The 27,890-nt window shown below is 33.0% G+C and overlaps 1 protein-coding gene across 1 annotated transcript; it reads right to left on the reverse strand.

Moving 5' to 3' along the window:
* Nucleotides 1-19,260: 19,260 nt before the first annotated feature.
* Nucleotides 19,261-22,126, reverse strand: LOC123532624 (type-2 ice-structuring protein-like). Its single transcript, XM_045314098.2, has one exon. The coding sequence runs from the start codon at nucleotides 22,065-22,067 to the stop codon at nucleotides 21,282-21,284; it is 786 nt and encodes a 261-aa protein (XP_045170033.2). The 5' UTR covers nucleotides 22,068-22,126; the 3' UTR covers nucleotides 19,261-21,281.
* Nucleotides 22,127-27,890: the final 5,764 nt, after the last annotated feature.

The raw sequence follows: 27,890 nt of genomic DNA on the forward strand, positions 1-27,890 counted from the left end.
TGATCGTGGTTACAAGAATCCCTTGCTATGGCGTGAGTACCGGTTTGAAACCCAGTTATTGAAAGAAGCTAGCATAAGGTATACGTACGTTCTTTAGAGTGGTGTTGAATAACTACACTAAAGTAAATGTGAACTGATGGTAGTTAAACATTGTTGTTACAGGGTCGGTAATGAAGTCCTGCCAGCTTGACGGTCTACTTGTCTTGCTTCAATTATCAGTCGAAAAAATTAAAGCATAATAATTTCGTCAATTGTTGTTTTATTGGAATGTCTGATAAACTGGGCAATTGAATAGCAGGATCACCGAACCCCGTTTTCTGGGATGCATGACTTGCCTCAAACTGTAATTGTCCCGCTTTCATCAGCACAAGCGAAATTTCTGTCACCGGTAATGATAAAAGCGGAGTCGTAGCCACCAAGAGCATTTCAGTTGCAAACTTGAAAAAGTAATAAAATTTTTGAAACATCAATCTGAAATATTAATTTTGAAGAATTCTAAAGCAATATTTCAATTTTAATGAAGGTAAAAACTAGGAATTGAGTTTGCATCTTCAAGTTGTACATTAATAAAAATTAATTCAAACGACATTAGTGCTTTAAATGTAATGAACGTTTTAAATGGAGACATTAGTATTAATTTAAAATAGATTTCAGGCTTTAAAACGGAAAAATTAGAAAAAAATAGCTTAAGATATGTGAAAAATATCTGCAACTCATCTAATCTGATGAAACGAGAAAACGCCATAAATCTACAATTCAATAGGACTTGTTCAAAATCTACATGTAACCGACACATGTTTTATCAATAGACAGGACCACTGTTCAACAAATGCGTCTGTCTCTTAAATATTTGATACAGTTCTCACATCTTGTCTGAGCTGTTGCTCAATATGGAATATGGTGCGTATCATACTGATCAAAATGAACGTAAAATAGATGTTCAAGTAAAAGATTTTAAGTTTTGAAGTTACTGCCTAACAACATTATTTGTAATCTTTGATACAAAAAAAAAAGTTTTAAAGGAGTGTGTAATTAATAATTTTATACTTACACTATTTGTTTTATTTGTTTCTTTGTTTGCTTTCGTTTTAACACCGTTTTCCAACAGTATTTCAATCATGCAACGGCGGGCAGTAACCTAACCAGTGTTCCTGGATTCTTTACCAGTACAAACCTGTTCTCTGCAAGTAACTGCCAACTTCCCTACATGAATCAGAGGTGGAGGACTAATGATTTCAGACACAATGTCGTTTATCAAATAGTCACGGAGGAAACGCCCCGCCCGAGGATCGAACTCACGACCTCGCGATCCGTAGACCAACGCTCTAACCTCCTGAGCTAAGCGGGCGGATTTACCCTATTTGTCCATCAACACTTATAAAAAGGGATTTCTTTATTCCTCTAGTAAAACCCTCATTATACGTAAAATTAAAGATACTACATAGTTATCCAAATGGTAACTTCTAATAGGTTAACAGTCTTTGTAGTGTTGACGTTTTGCACTTTACACCAAACGTTTCAGTATCTATTCAAACGGTATGCTTTGAGTACGAACAAAAGATTTACAATTTTACAAATTATGATTAAAATTACATCTTTGTAAATAAGCTGCGTTTGATATACATGTACAGTAAAAAATATACTGAAAAATATCACAAGAAATGTAAAAGGTATAGAATATTTGTAAAAGCCAACGAAATATGTTATGTCAAGTTTTTCATCTGCAGCTAATTACAAATCATTACCTTGTATTATACAGTGATATTTTACAAACAGGCCAAAAGATTAACATCAAATGCTGAATTTTCCTATATATAGTAAGTAAATTTCTTTGAAAAAAAGAGACATATTCTGAGAAACACAAAGATACTAAACACGGATTCTGTATATATGTAGCTATTATAATATGAAATAAAATACCATAAGTAATAGCTGGTATGCTTTCAGGAGCTGACATTTTCCATGTATGTATATATCAGTCTAGGCTGTCAGATAGCCAGTCCTCTATGCCTCGTCCCCTCAGTCATCATCTTCATTCATTACAAGTACGCATCAATCTGCAAAATGTATTCAGTTACACACATTCAAGATGTAAATTTGGATGGGATTTGTTGATTAATTGTAAAACATGATAAAGATTGGATTTAAAGCTTCTGTAGAACAGAATATGGCAATAGTAAACGATTACTAATCATACTGAAAAAAATCATCTGCCAATTAGATTTTGTTTAAACATTTGTTGACGCAAAACCCGAACTGGATATTTAATTAAAGTAGTCTTTGACTTGTAATATAAACTGTAGGGTCATTAGTTCACTAAAACAATTTAAATAATAAGGTGGCATTTAGTGAAGTGAGTGCTTTCTATACGCCTATAACTGTAAAAAATATTAACAACTATCATTTACATTCTCTTGGATTGATAGCTATTCTGATTAATTGTATGTTATGCTTTGTGTCATATCTGTAATCCATCGCATTTAATTTACTCTTGATTTGTTTCATATTCTCCAATTCCATTACTATTTTATGAAAGATTCAAATGATGACGTTAATGGACTTGTGCAGACAGAATTGTACAAAAGATAACTAATTGATTATAACGTCAATGCATAAAAAGGACCAGACATGCTGGCTAAGGGTATAATCTGAGGACGAGTCATTATATTTCACTTCCATTTGCCTGTCAACAGATATGTCAGATTGCTAACTTATCTAACTTAGGTAAGCTTATAAAAATGATACTAATCAAAGATGACAGGTCTTAACAAAATACTTATTTAAAACATTATGCGTTTAATTCCTTAAATGTATTTTTTTCCAAATTTTAATGTGAAGTAAATAGCTTCCATTAAAAGGAATACCGGGTAGGACGTATAACTTATTTTAGCTGATTACCAACAATTCGTCATAAAAATGTATAAAGAAAGATGTCAACCAGGTAACGACTTTCTCAAAAATCCTTAACGTTTTTCAAAAATCCTCAACATAATACAAATCAACAAACAAGAGTTTATAGACTTACAGAGACAACACAACGAAAAACAACTTTTTTGTTTCCTCAGGTACAAAACATGTCTCAAGATTTAAGCGAAACCTCCTTAAGACTTCGTAATGAGTCTGCATTCCACTTTTATATTTTGCGTTTCTGTACAAATCACTAAGGATGTATGGTGACACGTCACGCAAGAAGTTTCTTTTAATTAGCGAGATCTTGGTCTGTGAAAAACAACTTTGACATACAGAGACTAGACGAATCTTTAAAGAAATGATAGTCGTTGCATGTTACTATATATCTATTTGATAAAACAATGGTATTGTTATATAATCAATGGTTTGATGAATAGAGCAAAATAGGTCTCTAAGCCACTGCTTCATGTCTGTTTCATGATTACTTTCAAACCTGTTCTACAACATTCCTAAAAGTTCCTACCAATATTTGTAAACCCCTACAGTATAAGCCGAAACCTGAACAATGACCCTGTAACCATCAGTATCATTTATAATATATTTTCTGTGCCAAATTCCCAACTATAACTATTTTCTTCTTTTTTCCGCTTCAATGTGCAGTTATCAAATTCTTTGAAACGATGCACAGGGTATTTATACGTCTGCAGCAATGTGCTGTTTATATAGTACATTTTGATTTGTCTACATCAAGAACCTGCTCTCACTACGTAATCAGGGTGCGAATACATTTTGACTTATTAGTTTTAGATATGAAGTCCTTATGTAATACGAAATCTAGCTCTATGGAATCTCATACGAATTTGGCTGCTGTACGGTATCGTTGTAGTTTTATTGTTAATTGTATTTAGAAGGGATCTAGAACACTTTCACTGTGAATTTCCAGGTTTTAGTTTTATTCTTTAAGTAAAACGTGAACAAACACGTAATTGCTCAACAGCAGATTTAATACGCGAAATTTCGTAGGTTGTTTTTCAAAACAGATTATATATATATATATATATATATATATAGTAGAGAGAATTTATACGAACTAAATCACCACCTCAGTATACCAGACCAATTACGGCAGAGCGCCTAGCAGTACAAACGAACACACACATGCCACAGCAAGTCCACTAACCCAATAAGATTAGTTTCGATGCAGCTTTATATACGAGCCCGAATTGTACTATACATTCGTACTGGTTCAACATTTGCATATATATACTCAAATCTCTGTTTTCATGTCTCACAAGTATATATATTTGAAAGGAGACATGTATAACAAACTTGCTATACGTGGTTTTCCTGTCACTAAAATGCCCTTACGTACCGAAAATTATGACTGAAGATGTTACTGTTTATATGAAATAAAGGAAATAAAAGAGCTCAAATTGTATAATGTAGCGGCCTTAGAGACCAATTTGTTAAAGTCGCAGACTTCGAGTTACTTGCCCCTCACAGGTTGGGTTCGAACGTCACTTGGGACGTACAATTTTTCATATAAGGGAGTTCTCCAGCTCGTTAACACGGACACTAGGTAGTGGTAAAACTTAAAGTTATATGATATGTGTGAGCTATTTTAGCTAGATGTAGATATAAAATAGCATTGTTTAGTAGGTTCTTGCATTAGTGATATATAAAAATCCTTGAGCTGTATGTAACCATGTAAAATGCCCGTCACTGTGCTAGTCATTTCGTAGAAATATAAAGTAACAGAAGGAAATTAGGTGCACATTATATCTCTCTTGAGGAAAATTATTATCTAGAATACTAATTTATGATTTCAGATGTCGCTTTTCTGTTTGAATATTTGTTATGCTATGATTAACATCTGGAGTCACGTGATTGTCCCAATTCATGTTATGAAATCCCCTGTATCACAGTGATAATAACCGGAAAGACGTGCTTTGTTTTCAATATTTTAAAAGGTGTTTATTGATCCAGTGATTTCAAGAAACTACAGGTAGGCAATACCATTATAAGTTAATGATTCAACCAAACCCTTGTTTTCGTCATAATTTCCTCTTTATATTCCAGATATGTATCATAAATTAGTCTCATTTGTCAATATTTACCAAGTAGTGATGGAAATAGCTTCGTTCTTTGACTTTTCTGTGTACAATCGATAAGAAACAGTCTGTTAATTAAGTATAATGAAGGTTGTCAGATGTAAACCTCCAGGTTTACAGCAAATACATATATGTATTTCATAGTTCAAAAAGTAACATTATTAAGTGAAAACTCGCTCTACATCAAATGTCAATCTAGTTTACTTCAGTTACCAGGTTATTCTTAGGTTTGAGAAAATATTTTGCAAGGTCCAGCTATACAAGAGATACATATTGTTCAAATGTTTTAGGGATGACACACTTGTAATACTCTTTTGTATTAGCTCATAACTTTGCAGAAAGGCTTAGCTGGTATTTACAATATACTTAAAATGTAATGATGCTGCAAAGGGTTTTATTTAAAAAGTTAAAGTCCCTGTAACCTCCTCTGTAGTCTTGTGCTTCGGTCATGAGTTCGCTTCCTGGCTGCGTCATACCAAAGACGTGAAATTGGTACTAAAAACTTCCTCTCCAGGCACTCAACATTGAAGATGGTTCTTGACTCCTCAGCCCGGTGTCAGTTTAATGTTATTGGGTGGAGTATCAAGTCACGTGTCTACGGTGTTATATTTCATTGAGGCTGCACAATAAAAATTTGCATTGTGTACACTACAACAGGTAGACACCTCCCTCCGTTTATATGACTGACAAATTGTTGAAAAATTGTCAAAAGGAAAACTCACATTGTGAAACATATTGCATGTTTGCGTTTAGTCATATTATAATTGAAGTTGCATGCGGAGAACAGGTTTGTAATGGTACAGAAACAAAGAACTCTTGTTAGCTTAACTGAACGCCGTTGCATAGCTGAAATACTGTTGAAAACGGCGTTTACCCCAAAACAAATAAATTATAATCGAACGCTAGGCTTTGAACACACTGTGTGTTACTTAGAAACTCCATGACAAGCAGTTTCCAATGCCCTCTGGGACTGACCCGCTTTGATTATTTTGTCTTTGGTCTGTCGTGGGTACTTAATGGACGGTATCTTGTTTCTCTGTCCTCCGCAAAGTTATGGGTGAATGGTTTTTAAATTTTATATTAATGTATATTTACATGGAACGTCTGTTGTTTTCATCTTCTAGCTTTGTTATTATAATAGCGAAAACGTAATCTTTTTAAATTTCAATCTAGAGTAAAGCATTTCGTTTAAATTAAACTAGTACAATGCTGTTGATGCTGTTAAGTATACAAATTTATATGTGATTAAATTAAAATAAAGACAAAAGCTCAAATCCCCGAGACAATACTTTTATAGAGTGCATGTTACAATCTGATGTAAAGGTGGTCCGAAATTTAATTACATGTACTAGATCTAAAAAAAGCTAAAATAAAGTTTCCAAATATTCTGAAATATTTTCATATTCATGATATTGTAGCAGGGAAACCTCTGTATGAGAAGAAAGAAGCTAAACACAAAAAAGTAAAGTGTATTGCTAAAGTGTATAGTATAGAGTACAGAGATACAAGATTGATAAGATGTTCATTTTCACACCTTCCAAAGTCAGCGAAATTTACATGGTCGATACACTATCACATAATCCCTGTTTTTCGTCTTCATGTGTCACTCTCTGATGGAAACGTAATAACATATTGACAATGACAGGTCGATTGCCAAACTAAACTAAAAACCACCACAAATATCATGCGTTTCCTTGATTCTGTTTTAAGGTAGTACTACACGTTTGATAAATAGGAAGTAATAGCGCAACGTCATTAATTCGGATAACGTAAAATAAAGCCTAAACTCGGTATACGGAAATGAAAATTGTTTTATGAATTAATGGCAAACCATGAGCAAATTTGCTGTAACGGCAACGTTACTATCTTATTAAAGATAAAATGTGATATTGAAACGTTAAACACCTTAAATAATTTAAAATAATCATGGGCACATATCTCAAAAAGAAGCTCACGGACTTAAACATTTTATTTTAGCATGTTTAATAACACATATTTATTAACGAATTAACGAGAAGTTTCATTAAAACCTACGTTATAGAAAAGTTTCTATCCGCAAAAATGCTACTTCCAGAGAATTCCATTATGAAAACGTATGTGAGGTCTAAATTTGTCAAATCAATTCAACAGATAATCAAGCATACAAACCTTTCTTTTTAGTTCCTAAATTTTCCATGTATATTCTAAAATTTAAAAAAAATCAGAGTTAATCAAATTGTTCATTTGTCGAACATTTTTAATCAAACGTGCAGAACTACCGTAAAGTGGCATGTATATATACTTAATGCATTCGAATACCATCGGGTTGAACACATGGGATCTTCCTCTACCATTAGAGTTCAGGGCCCACAGACGTGAAACATTTGTGAAAAGTATGCAAAATCTTGTAGTTTACATAACACTTTTGATCAGTATTTAACAGTGTTGTACAAATAAAGACAATGTGGACTGACGACAGATATTGTGTTATGGAAAAACATCACATCACTTAACATATTTCAAGTCGAGGCAATGCACTCAAAGAATGATACTCGTTTACAGATAAATGAAAAAATATCCCCTAAAAGCTCAGTTCGACATGGAATAAATATGTAAAATTTATAGAAAATACAGACATATTAATGTTACTTGCATTTATACTTCACATTTGGTTTTAGAAAAATATGTTTATGATGTTTTTGAAAGCACTTGCATGTCAAGAAGTCTATGTAAAAGAGTATTTTAATAAAATATAATCGAAATGTAATAAACGGAAAATAACTTTTTACAATTTTACAAAAGTCAAATGCATGAACTTTTATTTCAAATAGTCATACTTCTCAATTCATCAAATATGTGTTCACAATATAATCCTGATATTTTGACAAGTTTTGATTTTGTTTTTCTTGTGATGACTACAAATGTTTTTAAACATGGATCCTGACCAGACTGAGCAGATGCATGCTTGTCACAAATGCACTATGTTGGTTTTCTCATGGCGCGGCTCATTTTTATTACTTAAAACCAGGAATATTGAAGGGTGATATTAAGTGGTTTTCGTATAAATATTTACATGTACTCATTTTGGGACGAAATTCTTTAATCAAACTGACAGACCTACATCATAGGGTTTCACAATAATGTTTGTCTTACTCTTGTCTGTTTTTTGTAAGGAATGCAGAATTTATTGGTCGCAAGAAACATATGTGCAAAATGCACGTTCCAGCCTATTCTTTTCTACCATGTTAAATTGAATATACCCTGATATGTAGATTTAGGATATACATAGAAATTTTGCAAAAATAATAAAGGGATATAAACTTGATTAGACCTCACGCAAAATAAAAATATTATAAAATGCATATGGTCAAAAAGTTAGGTCCGTATGCTTAATTTTGAGATGTAAACCCATGATTGAGGAAAAACATTTAACTTAACTAATTTAAAAGATGATTTTACAAAATTGCTACATTTTGTAACTATTTTACATCAAAACAATTTGGTAGGAGTGGAAAGATAGTAACAGTAATAATAATTGTGTTTCATATGCCAATACATAATTGGCCGTTAAACTTTTATTGCGGCATATTTACCTTTGTCATATTCAAGGCCCTGATTTTGTTCCCCGTTATCCAGATAGATTAGGCTAATCTGTGTAACAAATGTGCAGAACAACTTTAATGTGAAACAGAATTAGCTTTTTGTAATGTATGAATAGCGGCCAATATATCCTACCACATTTCAACTTACCCCACGGCCATAAGACTTCTTCTGAAAACGACCTAATTATTAACAGTATCTACATTTATTTCAAAGGCAAAGAACACGGTATATCTTGCATAATTCTCAACAAAATAACCTGTAATTATTGCCTGTACATAGGTAATTACCTAGATTTTGAAAGTCTGTTAAGTCTATAGTCATCCATTATGCTTCAGTTTCCTTATCTCGTACCCTGTTTTGTATATTGAACTTGTCCATCTTTCAATTTGGATATTAGCACTAACTGTTACAAGTGGTGCTTACCAGAAAGATACTGATTGAATAGTGAACAGTGCAGATCTTGATCACACTGCGCGGATGTGCAGGCTGATCATGATCTACACTGGTCGAAAAGACAGAATTAGTCGTGTCCAGCATGATAAGGATTAGATAATTATTTCATTCTTTGTATATCAAGCATCTTAGATCAAGAAAATCAAACATTTAGTAAATTGATACATTAAGCCATCAAATAAATAAAACAAAATGACAATACGAGTTTAGTTAATATTGCTACATATGATGTGCATGACATCATAGCACTTTATTAATAAGATTTTTTTTAAATGATAAAATGATAGCTAAATGTTATTTGTAATAAAAATAGAGTTACGTGCATCTGATATTTTACTAAACCTAAATACTCAAACATTATTGTATACTCCACTGCAGCAAGTCTTCACTGCAATATCATTTTTACTACTAATACAAAAAATTAGAAAAACATCATACAACTGCCAGAGAATAGTGGATATTATTTAAAATTTAGCTTCACATGAAACCCCCTTAAACACAGGTGGTAAACGCGCAATTCAATTCCTGCTGGGAATACGCTTAAAATGGGTCGTGCGACGTCCGGTGCTGGTGTTGCGCGTAAAAAAGGAAGGAATTTAGGTATGTGAAGTTATGATTTTGCTTAGTATGAGACAAGAATAATTTTTCTCGTAAAAAAAAATGCTATTCGACACAAATATGATAATACACCATATATATATATAAAATATCTGGTTTGTAAATTATGATTCGGCTCTATTATCACAAAAACTCGGCGACACGAAACGTGAAAAAAGTATGAAATCAACAAAAATGGCAGTTTCTGATCTCATATGCCTTATCGGAGGACATCTGATGCTTTTAATGATAAGTCAATTGTTATAAAGTTACGAATGTGAAAATTATTTGCTTCAAATCCTGCTTACGGGGACATAATTGACAAAAAATATGTGTATATATACATTATATACATTATGATGTGTACGAGCAACTCCATTCCCGGTGCGCAACCCCATTCCCGCTTATTTTTTTGCCAATCTTTTCCCCAAAAGCAACATTTCATTCAAGTGTATGTAATTTTCATGACTGATTTACACGTGTTTGATCATTAGAAGCGTCACATTTCCAGAAAGAAGGCACAAGAGTTAGAAAATTCGCATTATTAATGATTCCATACTTTTTTGACAGCTCGAGCCAGCAGGTTTTCGTGATAACAGGACTGATTCTTAAATTGATAAGTTGATATTTCACACATATGATCTTTATTCATGTTTGTGTCGAATAGCATTTTGCTTTTTTTTCGAAAACATTCGTAAATGTGTCATTATTTACAAAACCAAAAACCCACCTACCTCGATTTTGTATATATTGATGCGCAACACCAGCACCGGACGTCGCTCAACCCATTTTAAGCGTATTCCCAGTGGGAATTGGATTGCGCGTTTACCACCCGTGTTAAAGATAATAGGGGAAACTGTTGCAAATTATTGTATAACAACTACTGTCACCATTTGTTTTTTTTATATAAAGAAAACAGTGTTTTTCTTCCATGAAAACAACATTGGTGCAATCATGTTTAAGTTGGCCATTCCAAGGAAAAAGTCCACGCGATCTGACATATTCACAAAAAATTTGAAAAATGGCTTAGTTCGAAAAAACCTTTCTAAAATGGACAGATTCTTTTTGACAGTAAAAATCAAAACTGAATCGAATCGACAATGTAATTCTTCCTGGATTTAAGGATATTCTAAGTAAGAGTCAGAAACAGTATGTTTACCAGAAGGCGACTTACAATTTAACATGAGCGGGTTCATTTTCCTGTTCTATTGTTCTATTTAGATAATCAATTTATTGATCTCGTTTCCTTTTCCGACTTGCTGATACTCATGGAAAGATGAAAACTTATTTTTTTAGCAAGATACCGTATAAGTGTAAATATTGTGATTGAATGTTATTTTTGTGCGTTTATTCCAGTATGAACGACACGAGACTTCTTGCAAATATCAAAGAATCGCCAGCAATTTACCCGTAGAAACGCAGAAAAAAAACAATTGAATTTTTAAATAATCACTTATGCAAAGTTATCCAAAGTCAGTGCTTTTTTAGCCTGACATAATTTATTTAAATGATCGGTTGGTAAAGGGGAATGTCGGTGTATGTTCAGTGAGCTAGACAAAGAAAGAACTGATACGCATATTATAGATGCGTGTTTTCAAAGTTAAATAGTCTTAATCTAATAGAAAATAAAACATTTAATAAATAGTTTTCTTAGTAATGCTAAGTAAATATTTAGTTTTGACAGACAAACATCCATTGAAACGCCCAGTTTTGCTGTAAAGCCAATGCTAATATAAAAGGGAGGTAATTCATAAATTCAATAATTATTCTCCAGTAAAATGCGCCGTTTATTAAAATGCAAAGTACTTTTTTAACTATAACAATTTACTTTCTTAAATTAGACCAAAATGGAAATCTGCATGATTATACAACAACAATGTAATGTTATCGACTATTAAAAGCTTTGATTTAATTGGCGATAACTCTTAAAGGCAGTGTTACGAATGATGTCGAATGAAGAAAAAACAAACACTAATGTAATATACATATGGACAATGTGTCAACTGAAATGAATATTTGAATCGTAAATGCGAACAATTAGAAATTTTGTCGAGTTTAAGTAAGACTCTTACATTCTAACTGCCAACACGGTAGGACTAAATTGATAGGAATCCTCTCATTTCCAAAATCTTTGGTAAAATGCTAATTTGTGACTGGAAAACGGTCAATATTTTTGCAAGAATCTCTTAGGCGTTAAACTGCAAGCAAAAATAACCTTTTTGTTGAAATCTGGATGCAAAAATCTATAATAGGATAATCAGTCATATAATATTGGTTCACAATAAATAAAAGCAGATATTATGAAATAACTGAAACAACTTTAATGTAATATGATGTATGATGTTTGAAAACATTGAAAAAGCCCAAACTTGGCCAAATCCATTAAATCCACGTTAAAACATTTAGAACAGTGTTGTTATATTTTCTGGTCCTTTGGGATCACGGAGCCCATTCCGTTGCGCTTAAGCCGGTGCTAGGGGCGTGAGAGGTGTTGTACATTTCATTACCTCTAATGAACCGGGTCTGCTTTTATTCTGCTTAGTTGCATTCTTTGTTTCCAAAGGATCCTTTTTTTTACAGATTGTATTATTTATTATGCGTTTTTTTCAAGGAGTAGGAAATGAGAAACTATTTATTATCATATTTAAACAAACATTAAAATCCATGTTCTGTTAATACTGGAATGAAGAGTTTAATAGTTCAACACGTGCGTCGAAATAAAAAAAGTTTTAAGATTTAGTTATTTTAAAATTACATTTATATACAATAAACATTTAAACAAATCAAATATGCTTTGTCTTGACATACTGATCAACTAATAAAACATGAAGATGGAATACACCAAGAAAATTTTAAAGAAATGAAAGGAAATGCTTATTCTGCGTAATAAAGCTTTTTTGTTGGAATTTGAATTTTTCAAAGAACATACAGACTAACTTTAATACATTACTAAATATTACTGGAAAAGTCCGAATTTCTTCCTCCTGTAATGTTAATCTGCATCTTTAATTGGTACTGAAAAACTTTGCTTTTCAAAATGATTATTGAGACAAATCGCATATTGACGCATCGGAAATCATTTTTAAAAGTAGTAACTTATTGGATATGAATAGCTCGAAAGACTTTGAAAAGTACTAGATCTGCAAGACGGAAAACATTTAAAAACAAACATCTGTAGAATTCTTGTTTGAAACCATTGTGATGATATTTCTTAAAATGTGTTTGTATGCTTTAAATTCAGTTTCAATAACAAATTTCAAATTAACGTAACTCATTCAATTAGTAATGAATAAAAAAGATACCGAGAAAATGATTGTTCTGTGTCAAAGGAATAGTTAAGCAAACAATTTGAGTACTGAACGTGTAAAAACGAAAATTCGAAAGTTTTTTCGAACAAATATTTAGTATTGAGTAGCATTTTACGATGCGCCGTATTACGGTGCCCCTAAAGTGACATGTTACACACTTTTTTTCCAAATAGGTAATGTGAGACGTTTTTTTATTTCGTTTAAACGAAATGATTTCGTTTTAACGAAATGATTTCGTTTAAACGAAATAACTTATTTCGTTTAAACGAAATGATTTCGTTTAAACGAAATAACTTTAATATTACATTCGTTATTACGAAATAACTTATTTCGTTTAAACGAAATGATTTCGTTTAAACGAAATAACTTTAATATTTCGTTTAAACGAAATGATTTTAAACGAAATAACTTATTTCGTTTAAACGAAATGATTTCGTTTAAACGAAATGATTTCGTTTACACGAAATAACTATTTCGTTTAAACGAAATGATTATTTCATTTAAACGAAATAATTATTTCGTTATTTCGTTTAAACGAAATGATTTCGTTTAAACGAAATAAAAAAAGTCTCACATTACCTAATTTGAAAAAAAGTGTGTAACATGTCACTTTAGGGGCACCGTAGTATTTTAATTTAAAGCATCTCTAAATCAAATGAACTTGCATTAGGAAACACTATAAAAACAACATGAGAGACAATAGAATCTATATCTTTTCTAAACGGGATGTTTCTAAACAACTATAATTCTAAAAAGTATGTGACCAGATCAGAGTTTATGCTATGACATTTCGAATTTCATGCGACTGTAACAGTTCATTTTACAACAGTCATAATTTCATTTTTCAAAATCAAAACATAAAGTTTCACGATACTTATTCATTTTATGTTTGAAAAGAAAATCATCTATATAAAGTAATATATGCTTCAAAGCGTCAAAGGTGAAACTTGATATTATTTCTACTCTATTCCAAGAGAAGAAGTAGATTTGTACGTAGTGCTTATGCTTCTAGTGATTTATATACAAATTAAAACAAAAAAACAAAAAAAAAAAAAAAAAAAAAAAAGAAAGAAAACGAAGAACCTGGCGAAACACAGTTACAGATTATTGAGAAAATTTACAGAAATAATGCATTCCGTATCACTGCGTCTTAACAAATGAAATAAATTTCGTGCTACGTTTGCCACCACCACAACTTTTCATTTACGAAAATCTGTGATTTCTCTATTAACTGCTGTAATAAATGTCAGCTGTTTCAGAGCTTAGACAATGTCTTATTTATGTGCAATGAATCTTGGGACGAGTGTTCTTTACAGTCTGAAATATTGATTTACACTAAATAATGTCAGATATTTGAGAATTTCATTTCCTTAATATATCGCTTAAAAATTGTAATAAAAAGATGGTCTGCTACAAGCAATGGACAAAGCTAAGCAGAAAAGGCAGACTTGGATTAATGGAGTCTGTTCACGAGAGGTGAGGAACAGACCTCATAACTCTTAGTATCAATTCAATGGAACTGTTAAAATGAAGTCGAAGCGGACATCACCAGAAAAAACACCGTTAAGGACACAGCTGCTTTGTAGTTTGCCAAAAAGAATTACATTTACGTTGAAAAGTGTGTTTGACTCAGACAGAAATTAAGGACAAATTCCGTATTATACACAGAAATGATTGCTGTTTTAGCTGCATTGTAAACACTTAATTTTCATAGATGAATCTTAATTTGTTTTACTTTCTACAATATTATAGTTATTGCAATGCAGACCGTTTGTATAAACAATACATATAAAAAAGATGTTGATTATAGTATGCAGCGAAACATGATATTAATTACAAAATATGTACATTCAAGCCGACTCTTTATAATATCGTTTCAGAGTTAGGTACCAAGATTATAACTTATTAATGAGAATCCATGCATCGCCAAATAACAAAATTTTGCGTTTTATGCTCTTCACATTATTTTGGGAGGAGAGGGATCTTAAAACTGGCCGCTTTTACTTCTTTTCTGTCCGCGTTTCTGTCTGTCTCAAACTCTTCACTTTTAGAGAGATTTGACCCAAATGTTTAAAACTGTCTCCCTATAGAGTTTGCGCCCATTGTTAAGGGAATAATATGTCATGCCCAATTTAGGAGAAATTGCCCTTTGAAAGTTTACAGAATGTTGTATATTGGGCAATAATAATGTATTATGTATTAAACATATCGGTAAAAATATATATATACCAAGGCAACTTCGGAGTATAGGCACTTGGAAGTCTACAAAACGTTTTATATTGCGCAATACTGATATCAACATTTACAGAGTCACTTCTGTCTCATTTTATCATAGACCTCTCTGATAAAATTCCAAAATCCGAAGTATATCTGAACGTATTATCATTCTTATGTCAAATTTTAACTAAAAGCTAGCTCAGATAGTGCCATGTACATTTAACACTTCCCGAAAAATGTTAGTTCATCGCCCGACTTGTCTTTACATGTGTATTATCAAATTCAAATCAGTCTTATTACAGCTCTTGTTTTTCTTGTGTGCACAATTTTAGTATGTTCTTATTGTACAACTGACTGACTGAGATCTATTTGCAGCAAGATCTAATAAAGTTTGTGTCTATTGTCTTTTGATCGTTTTCACCAAGGGACATCGTTCGTTTCTGCAAACAGAGTGGTGGTGTTAATTTAATATGCGTTTTACCTGTACATTTTGATATATTGTTTCCGGCAGAGCGAATGACAGCTAATGAGAAATAATTAATGCATATGTTCAAGACTGCGGCTTAAATCAAAGTAAAATGAAAGTAAGATAGGTTCAGGAATATATGTATGGAAATCTGTTGTTGTGGAAATCTGTCCTTACATTAAGTCGTAAAGAAATTTATCATATCAAATATATAATATACCATTTCTAATAGAATGGAGTCATGAAGCGATAAGTATTTGAAAAATTTCACCAATCGCCTACAAGTTGATGTATAGGGTATTTTTTGTTTCAATGTAAGATTAAAATATCTTTCACGAGTGAACACCGGATGCAATAAGTAAGATATGGTGTTCCTGAGTGAACGAAATTTTGGTCTTACATGTAAAATAAACACATTTTCTTTTAATTGCATGCTTTGATTAAATTTTCCCATTTGATAGACTTGTAAGCAGTGAAAATATATTGTATAGTTTTCACTGTGAAAATACTAGATATATTTCACTGTTATGTTTCGATAATTCTCTGGAAAGAAAAATGTTATAAAATGTTAACTTTTTTTTCGGATCAATATAATATTTAATATTTGATATTCTTACCAGTCTGAGTAAAGTGTATAAAACATTTATGAACTATTACCAGTTGGGCGCCAAAGACACTTCTGTCTTTAGATCACATAGCAGGAGAACAACGTTTTAAAAATCTTCCTATAAGTCGTTTTATCCCAAAACACACGCATGTGACACAGACAGTAATGGTTTGCAGTATTGCTACAAAATTTTGACATGTAGGTCTCTTGTATGCTTTCAGGCACAATGTATTTTATCAAATAGTCACGGATAACATACGGACCTCCCGGGAATCGAACTCACGACCCGCGATCCGTAGATCTGCGCTCTCCCTATTGAGCTAAGCGGCGGGTTATTTGACAAATATTTTTGGAATGGGATTTAACAAAAATTAAATATATTTTATGTTCATAACGGAAAATGTGGCAGCTACATTTTGAACAAAGGCGTTATGAGCCTTTAAAAACGACATTTGAAAATAATTTACTTAACCTTAGTTATGAATTAAAAGAATCCGGAAGTTGTCGAACTGACAGCTTAATATGGTGACTATTACAAGCTTTTTCAGCTCCGGTGTCAATACTTAAATAATTTGTGCGAATTCAATGTCCTTTCATATTACAATGTTTTGGCGTAGTGTTTATATCATATAAAGCCGAACTGTTTTATGAACTTTAAGCTGACATTATGCAAAATGTGCAGCGACACTTACCATGTTTTATGCAATATAAACAACTCGTTCTAGCTAATTTAAACATCTTTCCAGACCAATAAAACAGAATAACCATAATTTATGAGATATGATAAAAAAGAAAAATGACCCGCACCATGAGAAAACCAACATAGTGCATTTGCGACCAGCATGGATCAAGACCAGCCTGCGCATCCGCGAAGTCTGGTCAGGATCCATGCTGTTTGCTAACGGTTTCTCTAATTGCAGTAGGCTTTGAAAGCGAACAGCATGGATCCTGACCAGACTGCGCGGATGCGCAGGCTGGTCTGGATCCATGCTGGTCGCAAATCTACTATGTTGGTTTTCTCATGGTGCAGCTTAAATAACATTCCAATAGCATACCGTTTTGGGATTGATAGATCATTCAATGACCATGCAAAGTTTATAGAAATAAAACAAACAAGAACTGATTAACTGATGTTTAAAGGGCTAATGGACAGCATCGTAAAGAAATGTTTCATGAGAACCTAATAAAATTAATCTGAGTATTTGGAAAGGCACATATTTGGTGAAATACTGTTCAAGACTTTGAATTAATCACATATATTTGGAAAAAAGGACCCAATCCTCTCACTGCCATGTGAAGGAATGATAAGCCTTTAGATTGAATAATGAATTATTATTTCTGTGATTTTTTTAAGCCTTATGTTTGTTATGTGGTAAGTTATTGTAATTTCTTTTTTGTTAAAGGTGATCAGAATATTAGGTCAGGGAAATTATTTTGAATTCTAGTCCGACGATAGTAAGTAGTTTTTAGTTTTAATTCAATAGCAGCTATAGATCTGCAAGCGTCCAATTTACTTTTACCAGATTGCCCATTGTGATCTGGGGATAATTTCTGTACAATCATATCAAAACCTAACAACTTGCTTTAAAGAGGATTGTGTGTAAGGAAAATACGACTCACTGTTCTGTTGCGTTTGGAATATGATCAAAATTCGAGTCCTGATTTTTGAATTTTGAGAAGTGCCCTTTATAAGAATTTTGAAAAAAGCCGACAGCGCGTCCTGGTGGTCAGTTTTATGACGAATCAAGTAGTAATCGATGGCAATATTTATGGAAAATCACTTGCGAAGAAAATTTCAAAATTTTGTGAAAAGTTGCGCGCCCGCATGTGGTAATGTTGTTGTGATATTGTTATCCTGTTTTCTTCGATGACAACGTGGGATCATTTTATTAAAAGCAAACCAAATTCTTATTGCATTTAGTTTTTTTTTGAAAAATGGTTTGCCTCTGTCTGCCAAAATGTTTCATGATTCCTATAGATGTTCGCTAAATAATGGTAGAGAGACTTCTAATCATAATAAGTGAGATTTTTTTTATCAAAATCGAACTAATGGTTTGAAAAAAGTTACGTTAAAAACCTTATAGTCAAACCTGTATTAAGCAGTTAGCTAATGGAGCGAAACAGTCGAGTTGCTTAAGGCATGTAACTGCTAAAAACAAATTGAAATAAGGAAAAGTGCCCATTTGTAAAGTTGTTTGTCTGGTTGCTTAAAGTAAGCGATAGCTTGAAACAGAAGTACGTTAAGGCAGGTTCAACTGCAATAAATTCAATTTAAAAAGTAACTTAATATGATGAAAATAAAGCGACAGGACCAGAACTTCAAAGTAACAATACCACTGGTCTAGAGTAAGGTTGTATCATTTAAATCTTTATATGATTAATTTGATTAGTGAATATGTAAAGGAAAATGATTATCTATTAGGTAGGCAGAGTATGACTGGGCTGCATCATGGCATTGAGTCCATTAGGCAACTTCACATTTTGTCTGTTAATCGTCACAAGTGTTGATCACGTGACTATAGGAGCTGACTAAATTTAGACTTATTATTTCAAAGGAAAAATGTGCTAATTCTCAACATGTTAATAATTACCATAAGTTTCAGAGCCTAGAAAGTATCTATGTCATGTATAGCAGAAATAATCATAACTGGGGCGTAGTTTACTAATTTGAAGAAACATATTTTTGCTTAAATAATCAAAATAAAAGCGACTCGGTTTAAGCTATTGTAGAAGACTAAATGAATCAACTCTAAGATATCATCGTCAGATCATATTCGGCCTGTTTAGTTCTGACGTAGAATGCCGTCGAGTTTGGCAAGAACTGTATTGTACAGCTCCGCCAAAGTAACATCTTATCCCCGAAATATTGCAGAATAAATTGCACGCTATTGTCATTTTAGTTTAATGATGTGTGCAAATACTTCCTTCCGTATACGTTAAGTACAATTGTATGCTCTTCTAGTCTTTAGATAAAACATTGTTCGACAATGAATACCAGCAAAACAAAAATGATTTTACAATGATTTTAATTCATGTATATGCTCAACAACTTTTCTAACTACGTATTTATTGTTTAATCTGCAAAAATATCGATATATTTCGATGAAAACTAGACACACTATTTAATGATTACGTAAATTAAATAAAACATAACAATGATAACAAATTTGCGCAAATTCATTGAATCTTGACAACTGCAGTAAGGTAATCCCAAATATTGATATATTTCTATGAAAACTAGACACACTTTTCAATAATCAAGTAAATTAAATGAAATATAACAATGATAACATATTTAAGTAAATTCATTGAGCCTTGAAATATAACCATTCATTTGGCCCATATTACGTTATTACTGAAGTTTTTAAATGATAGTGTATACATAATAAAATACCTTAACAAACGTCTGTTCAGTAAATGAGCCGTGCCATGAGAAAACCAACATAGTGGGTGTGCGACCAGCATGGATCCAGACCAGCCTGCGCATCCGCGCAGTCTGGTCAGGCTCCATGCTGTTCGCTTTTAAAGCCTATTGGAATTGGAGAAACTGTTAGCGAACAGCATGGATCCTGACCAGACTGCGCGGATGCGCAGGCTGGTCTGGATCCATGCTGGTCGCACACCCACTATGTTGGTTTTCTCATGGCACGGCTCAAATTATTAAAAACAGGTTACTTCCATAGTAATTGGTCCGAAGTATATCAATGTACAGAAAGGTGTTCAAGATTTTTAAATGAAATTACAAAGAAATGTCACCTTTTAACACACAAAGAAAACTGTTCTCCCGATTACTAAACACAAGACTAATCAACCAATCAAGTATATGTGGAAGCACAGGCATGTTTCAGAAAATACAAGGGAACATCGGGTTTTTACAGAAAACATTTGTTCAAAATTATTATTATTTACAGTAAGAGGGGAAAAGTTTAAAGTGGTTAAGAAAAGAAAGTGTAAATAATATATACAACAGTAAATCAAGATTAAAGACTCAAAATTTAATGAGCAAGTTTCATATGCACACGACTGTAATGTCAGAGTGATTGTCTTTCCACTGTTAGTTTTCAATTTTTAATGAACGTTTATGTTAAAAAGAGCAGTTTTTACGGGTTATGTATAGGGATGTTCAAACCGTTTATTATAATTGAGCCGCGCCATGACAAAATCAACATAGTGGCTTTGCGACCAGCATGGATCCAAACCAGCCTGCGCATGCGCGCAGACTGGTCAGGATCCATGCTGTTCGCTAACGGTTTCTCTAATTGCAATAGGCTTTGAAAGCGAACAGCATGGATTCTGACCAGACTGCGCGGATGCGCAGGCTGGTCTGGACCCATGCTGGTCGCAAACCCACTATGTTGGTTTTCTCATGGCGCGGCTCATATATCATGCCGATGACATAGGCTTATTAATGTTCTTGAAGGTATACTATCCAATGATTACAGCTATACTAAATGAAATTTTATCTTTACATAGTCATACTGTAACTTCTATTTTACATTATGATAGACATGTATATGGTTTTATACAAACGTTTCTTTCAATATATTATGCTATTAATCAATTGTCGTAATAATGTTAATCTTAATTAGAATGATCGGCCGGGGCCTGTCATAATGCACTGAGTTTCATTCAAAATAACAATTGGTTAGACACTATACTAGTTACAAGTGTGTAGTTATTTACGGAAGCTAGTTTAATTAACAGCTGTTTTAAGTAATTTTTTCTCTCAAAAATATTTAAGCTAAATATCAGTTATTAAGAATTCTACATATTGAAAACAAATAAAAGACAAAATCAGCTTAACTATGCCATGCATGCTTTTATGTTGAAATTAACAATTACATCAATATGTGAAATCTGTGTAGCATAATTATCCCCAATTTTATTTATCACACTCAAACATTTCGATCCGTTGTGTAGATAATGTCGTATTATACACTTTTACTTCGGGAAGCACATGATTCAGAAATAGATTTACTCAAAAAGTACATCGATATTTTGCAATCTAAGTTCAGAAAGATTCGTTTAAACTATGTAATAGTAGTTATTTCACACACGCTATAGTAAGAACTTGTACATGGGTTATCTCCCCATAACCAGGTACTGGGATGGTAAAGTTTTAAACAAAGTTCAGTTGAACCATCACCTGGTTGTCCCGATAACCATTTGAAGAACCCTTTCTGTGAGCCGTACTTGTATTCCCAGGGAGAACCAACATCTTTTCTTCTTCCATCGATCCAGACAGCCTTACTTAAACCTTGTATTACACTGATCACATCCTGGTACTTCTCCTCTGAATCGACATTTATCAGATGCCCACCGTCTTTCTGACACTGATGTTCAGCGGCATCTTGAGTACGAACTGAGTCATCATACACCTTTACACAAAATCTGTTCTTTGTCATATTATAGTCTTTAGGACAGTATCCGATACAGACTCCAAGCTCTTTCTCCGTCCTACTGTTAGTAGCATCTATTTCACATGCTGTCATATTGACACTGCATTGACGTGTTCGGAATTTGGAACCAAAGTGACCACGATCAGCATTACATTCGTTCCACTCAGTCCATTCCAAGCAAGGATGAAGATCACAAAGGTTTTTAATCTTCTGTTCAATATTTTCAATCACCTTTCCAATTAGTTGCAATTTTGGCAAGTTTAGTTTTATTCCAAACTCAATCAGTTTTTCACCGTTCAAATCTCCAGGCTTAGTCACGTTTCCGTTTGTCAGCGGTGCACCTTGAACAACCTGAATAATTGTATATATCACCAAATAAAATACTAAGCTTTTATCGTGTTGAAATTTCGTTTTCATTTTCTGATTTTGCAGTGCAAGGAGAAGCTTAACTTTTCTCAAATACAAGACTGTAGTAAACACGCAAGTTAAATGAATTGATGCTACTGGGCGTAGCAGTGAGTAAACTATTGAGTGAAAAAGACATTAAAAGGAATAAGCGTCTTGTTATATTTAACTATCACAATATAAAAATGAAACATACATTTACATATGTTGATTTCCCCATATTATCAGCTTTACGTTTTAATATTAATTTCTATTTCGCACTTTCTTATTTTTATTATTTTACTAATGACAGACCAATGTACCAATACTAGTTGCTGTAACGCGTTTTTCCATTTTAACCATTACGCTTTTTTAAAATCAACTATAGGTGATATGAAACGCTAAGAATGTTTTAATGATAAGAATTTTGTCTTCAGTATTCTGTTCAATATTTTCTTTCACCTTCCCAATTAGTTGAAACATCGGCAATTTTAGTTTTATTCAGAACTCCATCAGTTTTTCACCGTTCAAAGCTCCAGGCTCAGTCTCGTTCCCGTTTGTCAGCGGTCGGTTTTCTAAAGTATCTCAGTTATAAAACAAAGATAAGATAACTTAACCAAGGCCCAGCTGTTCGACACTTAAACCGGCTGTTAAACTAACGCCTACCGGGCGGTCAAATTTTTAGTCTTGGTGTAAAACATTAGTTGAATATTTCAATTTCAGTGTAAAGACATTTTAGTGTTCTTGAAACTTTTTTGTTTAAAATGTTAAAATATAGCCCTGAAAGTTAATCGACCGTTAGCTTAATCATCTGTCCAAATTTCGAACAACTGTGACCAGGACTCTGTTCCAGCTTCTATTAATTGCCAACTTCTCCACTAGAATTAGATGTAGATGATGAAAGATTATAGACATATGTTTTTCATAAAATCATTAGAGGCTTTTCAAACAAAGACATCGATACTTCTAATGATATAATGTCAAAACACGAAAAAATGCGGGTGTGTAGCTAAATAAATAATGTTTAATCTGGCAGGTGATTGCCTTTGCGACCAGTGCAGACCATAATTGGCCTGCACGGACTTCAATGTTTGCTATTTAGTCAGTAAAGTTTCAGTGAAACCCCTTTGAATAATAAATGATACTACCAAAATTGAATGACAGACCTGTAAATTTTAGAAATTAAGCAGGTTAAAGGTTGAGAGAGTAAAATGAAATTTAACAGAGCACAACTATTTGACTGGTGGTCTACAATACCGTTGTTTTTTTTTTTCTTGTTTTTTTTTTTGTTTGCTATTTTCTTTCGCTGTGCCATTTTGTGAATTCATACACTGAGAACTCAGGTCTGTCTATTGCGTCTAAGTTCGACAAGCTTATGAAGTATACAAATTTGTTTTTGTCAAATTTTGACTATATGGATATATGTAAGCTGATGGTAGATGGAATTCTCATATGCTCTAACCGGCTATAGGTTAAGAAATTCTAGTAATGTTTTTAATTAATTTAGAATAATTTTCAATATCAAATGTTTAAAATAGAGGAAAGTGGAAACTTCACAGGTCGCTCAACACGACAAAAACGAAAATGTTGCAGGCTCACATTTAAGCATTTGCCGCTACGCCCTTGTACTTATTCAGTCTCATTTTAGTTTCACATTTATCAGGGCTTGGTGAAACTTGAAAATCATGAAATTGGAACTGTATCAAAAGTATGATAGATAATTTATCTTTCAAATGGCAAATGCAACCGAGATGAATAGAAATCTTATCAACCACAGGTAATTTAGTTCCGTTTTGTTCAGTTTAAGAAATGTTTTACATCACCTTCAATTTGAAAGATGATTTTTATATATAACATTTTTTCAAGATAATAACCATTATATGACATACGTATCTACATGTATAGATGTATAGATGTAATCTTAACATTATGAATTTGATCAATATCCTGAATAAGACTGACAATACTGAACTAAATGAAAGAATTAATGCAAAAACGCCACGGACTCGATATGAAATTCAGGCGTCAGTGTATGGAAAAATATTGACGTTTCTGGTACAATTGTAACTTAATGGGGAATAGAAACGAGTATGTAATAATGCTTGATATTCTTCAGACAGACAATCTTCGACTACCAACATTAACTACACATCTAGAATTTTCCTCAGACAATCTTATACAGAATATAAAACTGTTTTTGAATAAAACTAGAATAAAACTACTGTTCTTGTCAATTTTCTGGGGTGTTTTAACAGAAGAGAAAACGTGTGCTTACAGAGAGATTTTCGCGCTCATGTGCTCTTAAAGCACTTTTTATATATGCTTTTTCCGAGACAAAGCGTACACAAATTACAACCCCCAAACGGAAAATTCAAATGGTAATGATGTCAACATAAAAATTAACTCACACATTCCCGCGCATTTCATGGAAATGTAATGACGTTGAATGACAATGTGTTCATTTATCACTTAAACGTTTTATCATACAATAGCGTTAGCGCATGTTCATTACCGGGTCATGATGCTTCAACCAATTCCTCGATATTCTGCAAATGTTATAACACGAAAAAATATGCATTATGCTTACATTACTGTACAATTACGTATTTTAGCAGTAACATTTTTTTTTTAAATTAATAATTATTAAGCAAATTTTATATACATTAAAACAAGCTTGTATACTACAACATCACTTTATGCGTTGAATATCACTTTCCACGGACCTCCATGTGACCTGCTACCGACCAATAACATAAGCGGGATTTTCAAGTTAAATAATAACGTTTGTTATACAAATTGAAAGGTATTTCTGCACATGCTGTGGAATAAATAAGACTTGCACGAAACGAATAACTACTTTTATATGCTCATAAATCTATGAATAAGTTTTCTCTCCTGCCTTTACTTTGTTTTATCTTTGAATTGTACATATGAACCGTTTCCAAGACGTATATACTTTTGCCAAATTAACTTTTTACCATCGTTTGCTTAGGTAGAAATGATAACCTTTATTTGCATGGTATAAGTTTTGTTATTTCTCTATTTTCAGAATTATCTCATTTCCTGGTGCACGTTAGAAATTTTGTATCTGCAAAAGGAAAAAGGAATATGTACGGAATCTTGTTTAGCTCATGTTGTGTACCGTGAGTCGGGAATTAGGTCGACGAACGACGCACGACACAACTCACGACACTTGACACGACAATGCGACAGGACATCGCAATATTAATTTTGCCCGTTATATCGTGCATCATGTTGTCGCACGTAGCGTTGTGTGTCGACCGTCTACTCTTCTAGAAGACCTAAAAGATTTGAAAACACGACAATGTGACACGACAATGCCATATAATGTGCGACACTACAATGCGACACGATGCGTGACATTAATGTCACCTATCGTATTGTGTGTCGAGCGTTATTTCTCATCGTCTGCATCTTGCCGCATTGTAGTGCGTCCTGTCGTATTTTTTGCGCGTACGGCTTACAGAAGGTCGGTGGTTCTACCAAGGCCCGTGATAAAATAATGCACGGAGGGGTACCTGGGTCTCCCTCCACCATCAAAATTTGAAAGTCGCCATATGACTTATAACTGTGTCAGTGCGTAGTACAAACAAAGAAACAAAATACGACGGAAGACACGTGATATGAGCTAAACAAGATTCCGTAAATATGTGCCCCAGACAAAGTTCTAATTTGAAGGTGCGAATGGGAATTTTCCGGCCCGGGTGTAACTTTAGGCGGTAAAGATACCCATTTCCAGACAAAATAAACGATAAAAACAAGGACAAATGTTCAATATGAATAACTACGTTATCAGGACTTGGTCACTCCAAATAAAATCCAAACAACAATATATGTATAAATGTGCAAATAATGGACAAGAATACATGTCTACATAGGTAAAGTAAAACAAATGGACCACAAGCAGATAAAGGAACACAGCAGGGCACCGACAAGAAACGGTCACAGGCATAAAAAAGGCCGCTTAGGAATATAAAACGGGTACCTATATGCAGCAATCTTCACTATTAAACCACTCCATGTTTCAAAGTTAGGGCAATCTGCATACAGTGTAAATAAAACTCAGTGTAAATGAAAGTAATTCAAGCCAGAGGCACCTTTTACACAAGCTTGTTAGCTGGCAAAGTCATTCCATCTTTGATATAGAACTCGTTTTGTACTTAAGCATAGTGTTGAATTATTATCAGTGACTTTCCTCTTACATGCCATATGACAGTGCAATGGATACACACACATAACAAAAGCGTTGTGTAGCTTGCACACCGTAGGAAGGCCAATTGCGGACAGTGTTTTATGTTAAGATAGTTTCCACGTGACCACAACTTCTTCCTTATATTTACAATTTGGTTGTTTCGTTCTTTCATATTGATGTATTTATACGATGTTAAAAACTGAAAATAATGAGACCTTTTGTCAATTTTACGGCGGCTGTTTGAATAGCAGACGTTCTAACGTCGCATCACAAGGCGAAATTTTCACGTGTAACTACGGAGAAAATGCACGTTTTACACTTGATGACTTGACCTATGTAAACAATGTTAGCATTTGTGGACACACAAGTAATGTTTATCTGTATAGATGAATTGAACCCTGTCGAAACTCACTGAATTTTACAATATAAATTACAACAGTTTTCCGTTCAACCTTTCATACATGTATTGCTTCATCTTAGTGAACGCAGTTGGACTATAAATAAAACCAGATATTACGCAACAACAGCAGTAACAGTTACTCCTAACAGTCGCATCTTTAATCATCATGGTATTTAAAAATGATTTTTGCTACATCTAAGATCAAATAATCTTACAGGAAGTACAGACATACTGTAAGGAATTACAGTTCCTTTCAGAATATTCTAAGTACTAATTTAGTGATGCCCTGTACGAGTCCATGTTCATGCGTTAAATACTATATTTACTCTATAAAAACTCTTTGTCGGGCAAGTGGTAGCGATTGGTCGGTCCTACCTGGGATCATTATATTTCGTTATTTTTACTTTCCTTTGTATTTCTATGGTTGTTTGCACTAAAATAGCAGGAGTGGAATTGATGTATAATCAAATATGTAACTCGAATATCTTTTTGAACCACAGAAAGCGTCAGCTTTAAGCGAATTATGAAATTAGATGGATGCCAACTATGATACTAAAGGGCATGAACATATAACAAAACTGAGTATCAGGATAAAGGCTACTTTGTTCACACTTAATCAACTGTAAAAATGGAATGCAACCGGTCATAAAAGCAAGACCCGATTTGACTGCGTATGTTCATATTAAAAGCTACCCAAATGAAAAAAACAGGGTAACAAACTACTATAACAAACAACTAATCGTATACAGTATACCATAAGTATAGAATTAGTAAAAATTTCACATGCAAATGAGCTAATAGTATACTATAACAAACCACTATCAAGATACTATTACTAATCAAACAGTGTAATGATATGCAAATTGATTGCCACGGATGGTCAAAAGTATACTAAATATATACCGTTAATTGTATACTAATTATATACTGTTAATAGTATACAAATTGTATACTGCAAATACTATACTAGTTGTATACTCTCAATACTATACTAATTGTATACTGTTAATAGGTTATTTCACAGTAGTAAAAAAGCCACTTTAAGTATTCAGCTCAAAACATAAAAAGATGATACATAGCAGAGAATTCTTTGTAAATTATTTAATTCACAGAATTCAAAATAATAACATGAATATGATTTTACATGACAAATTAGAAACGAATGATAGAAATACCTTTGAAGCTTTCTAATCTGCTAAATATATATAAAATTCAAAATAAGAATTATTCCATTAAATGCAAC

This window comes from Mercenaria mercenaria, chromosome 11 (assembly GCF_021730395.1).
Source record: "Mercenaria mercenaria strain notata chromosome 11, MADL_Memer_1, whole genome shotgun sequence".
Lineage (NCBI taxonomy): Eukaryota > Metazoa > Mollusca > Bivalvia > Venerida > Veneridae > Mercenaria > Mercenaria mercenaria.

Excerpts from the sequence above, each read along its gene's own strand:
- LOC123532624 (XM_045314098.2), bottom strand. The coding sequence starts at position 22,067 with ATGAAAACGAAATTTCAACACGATAAAAGCTTAGTATTTTATTTGGTG.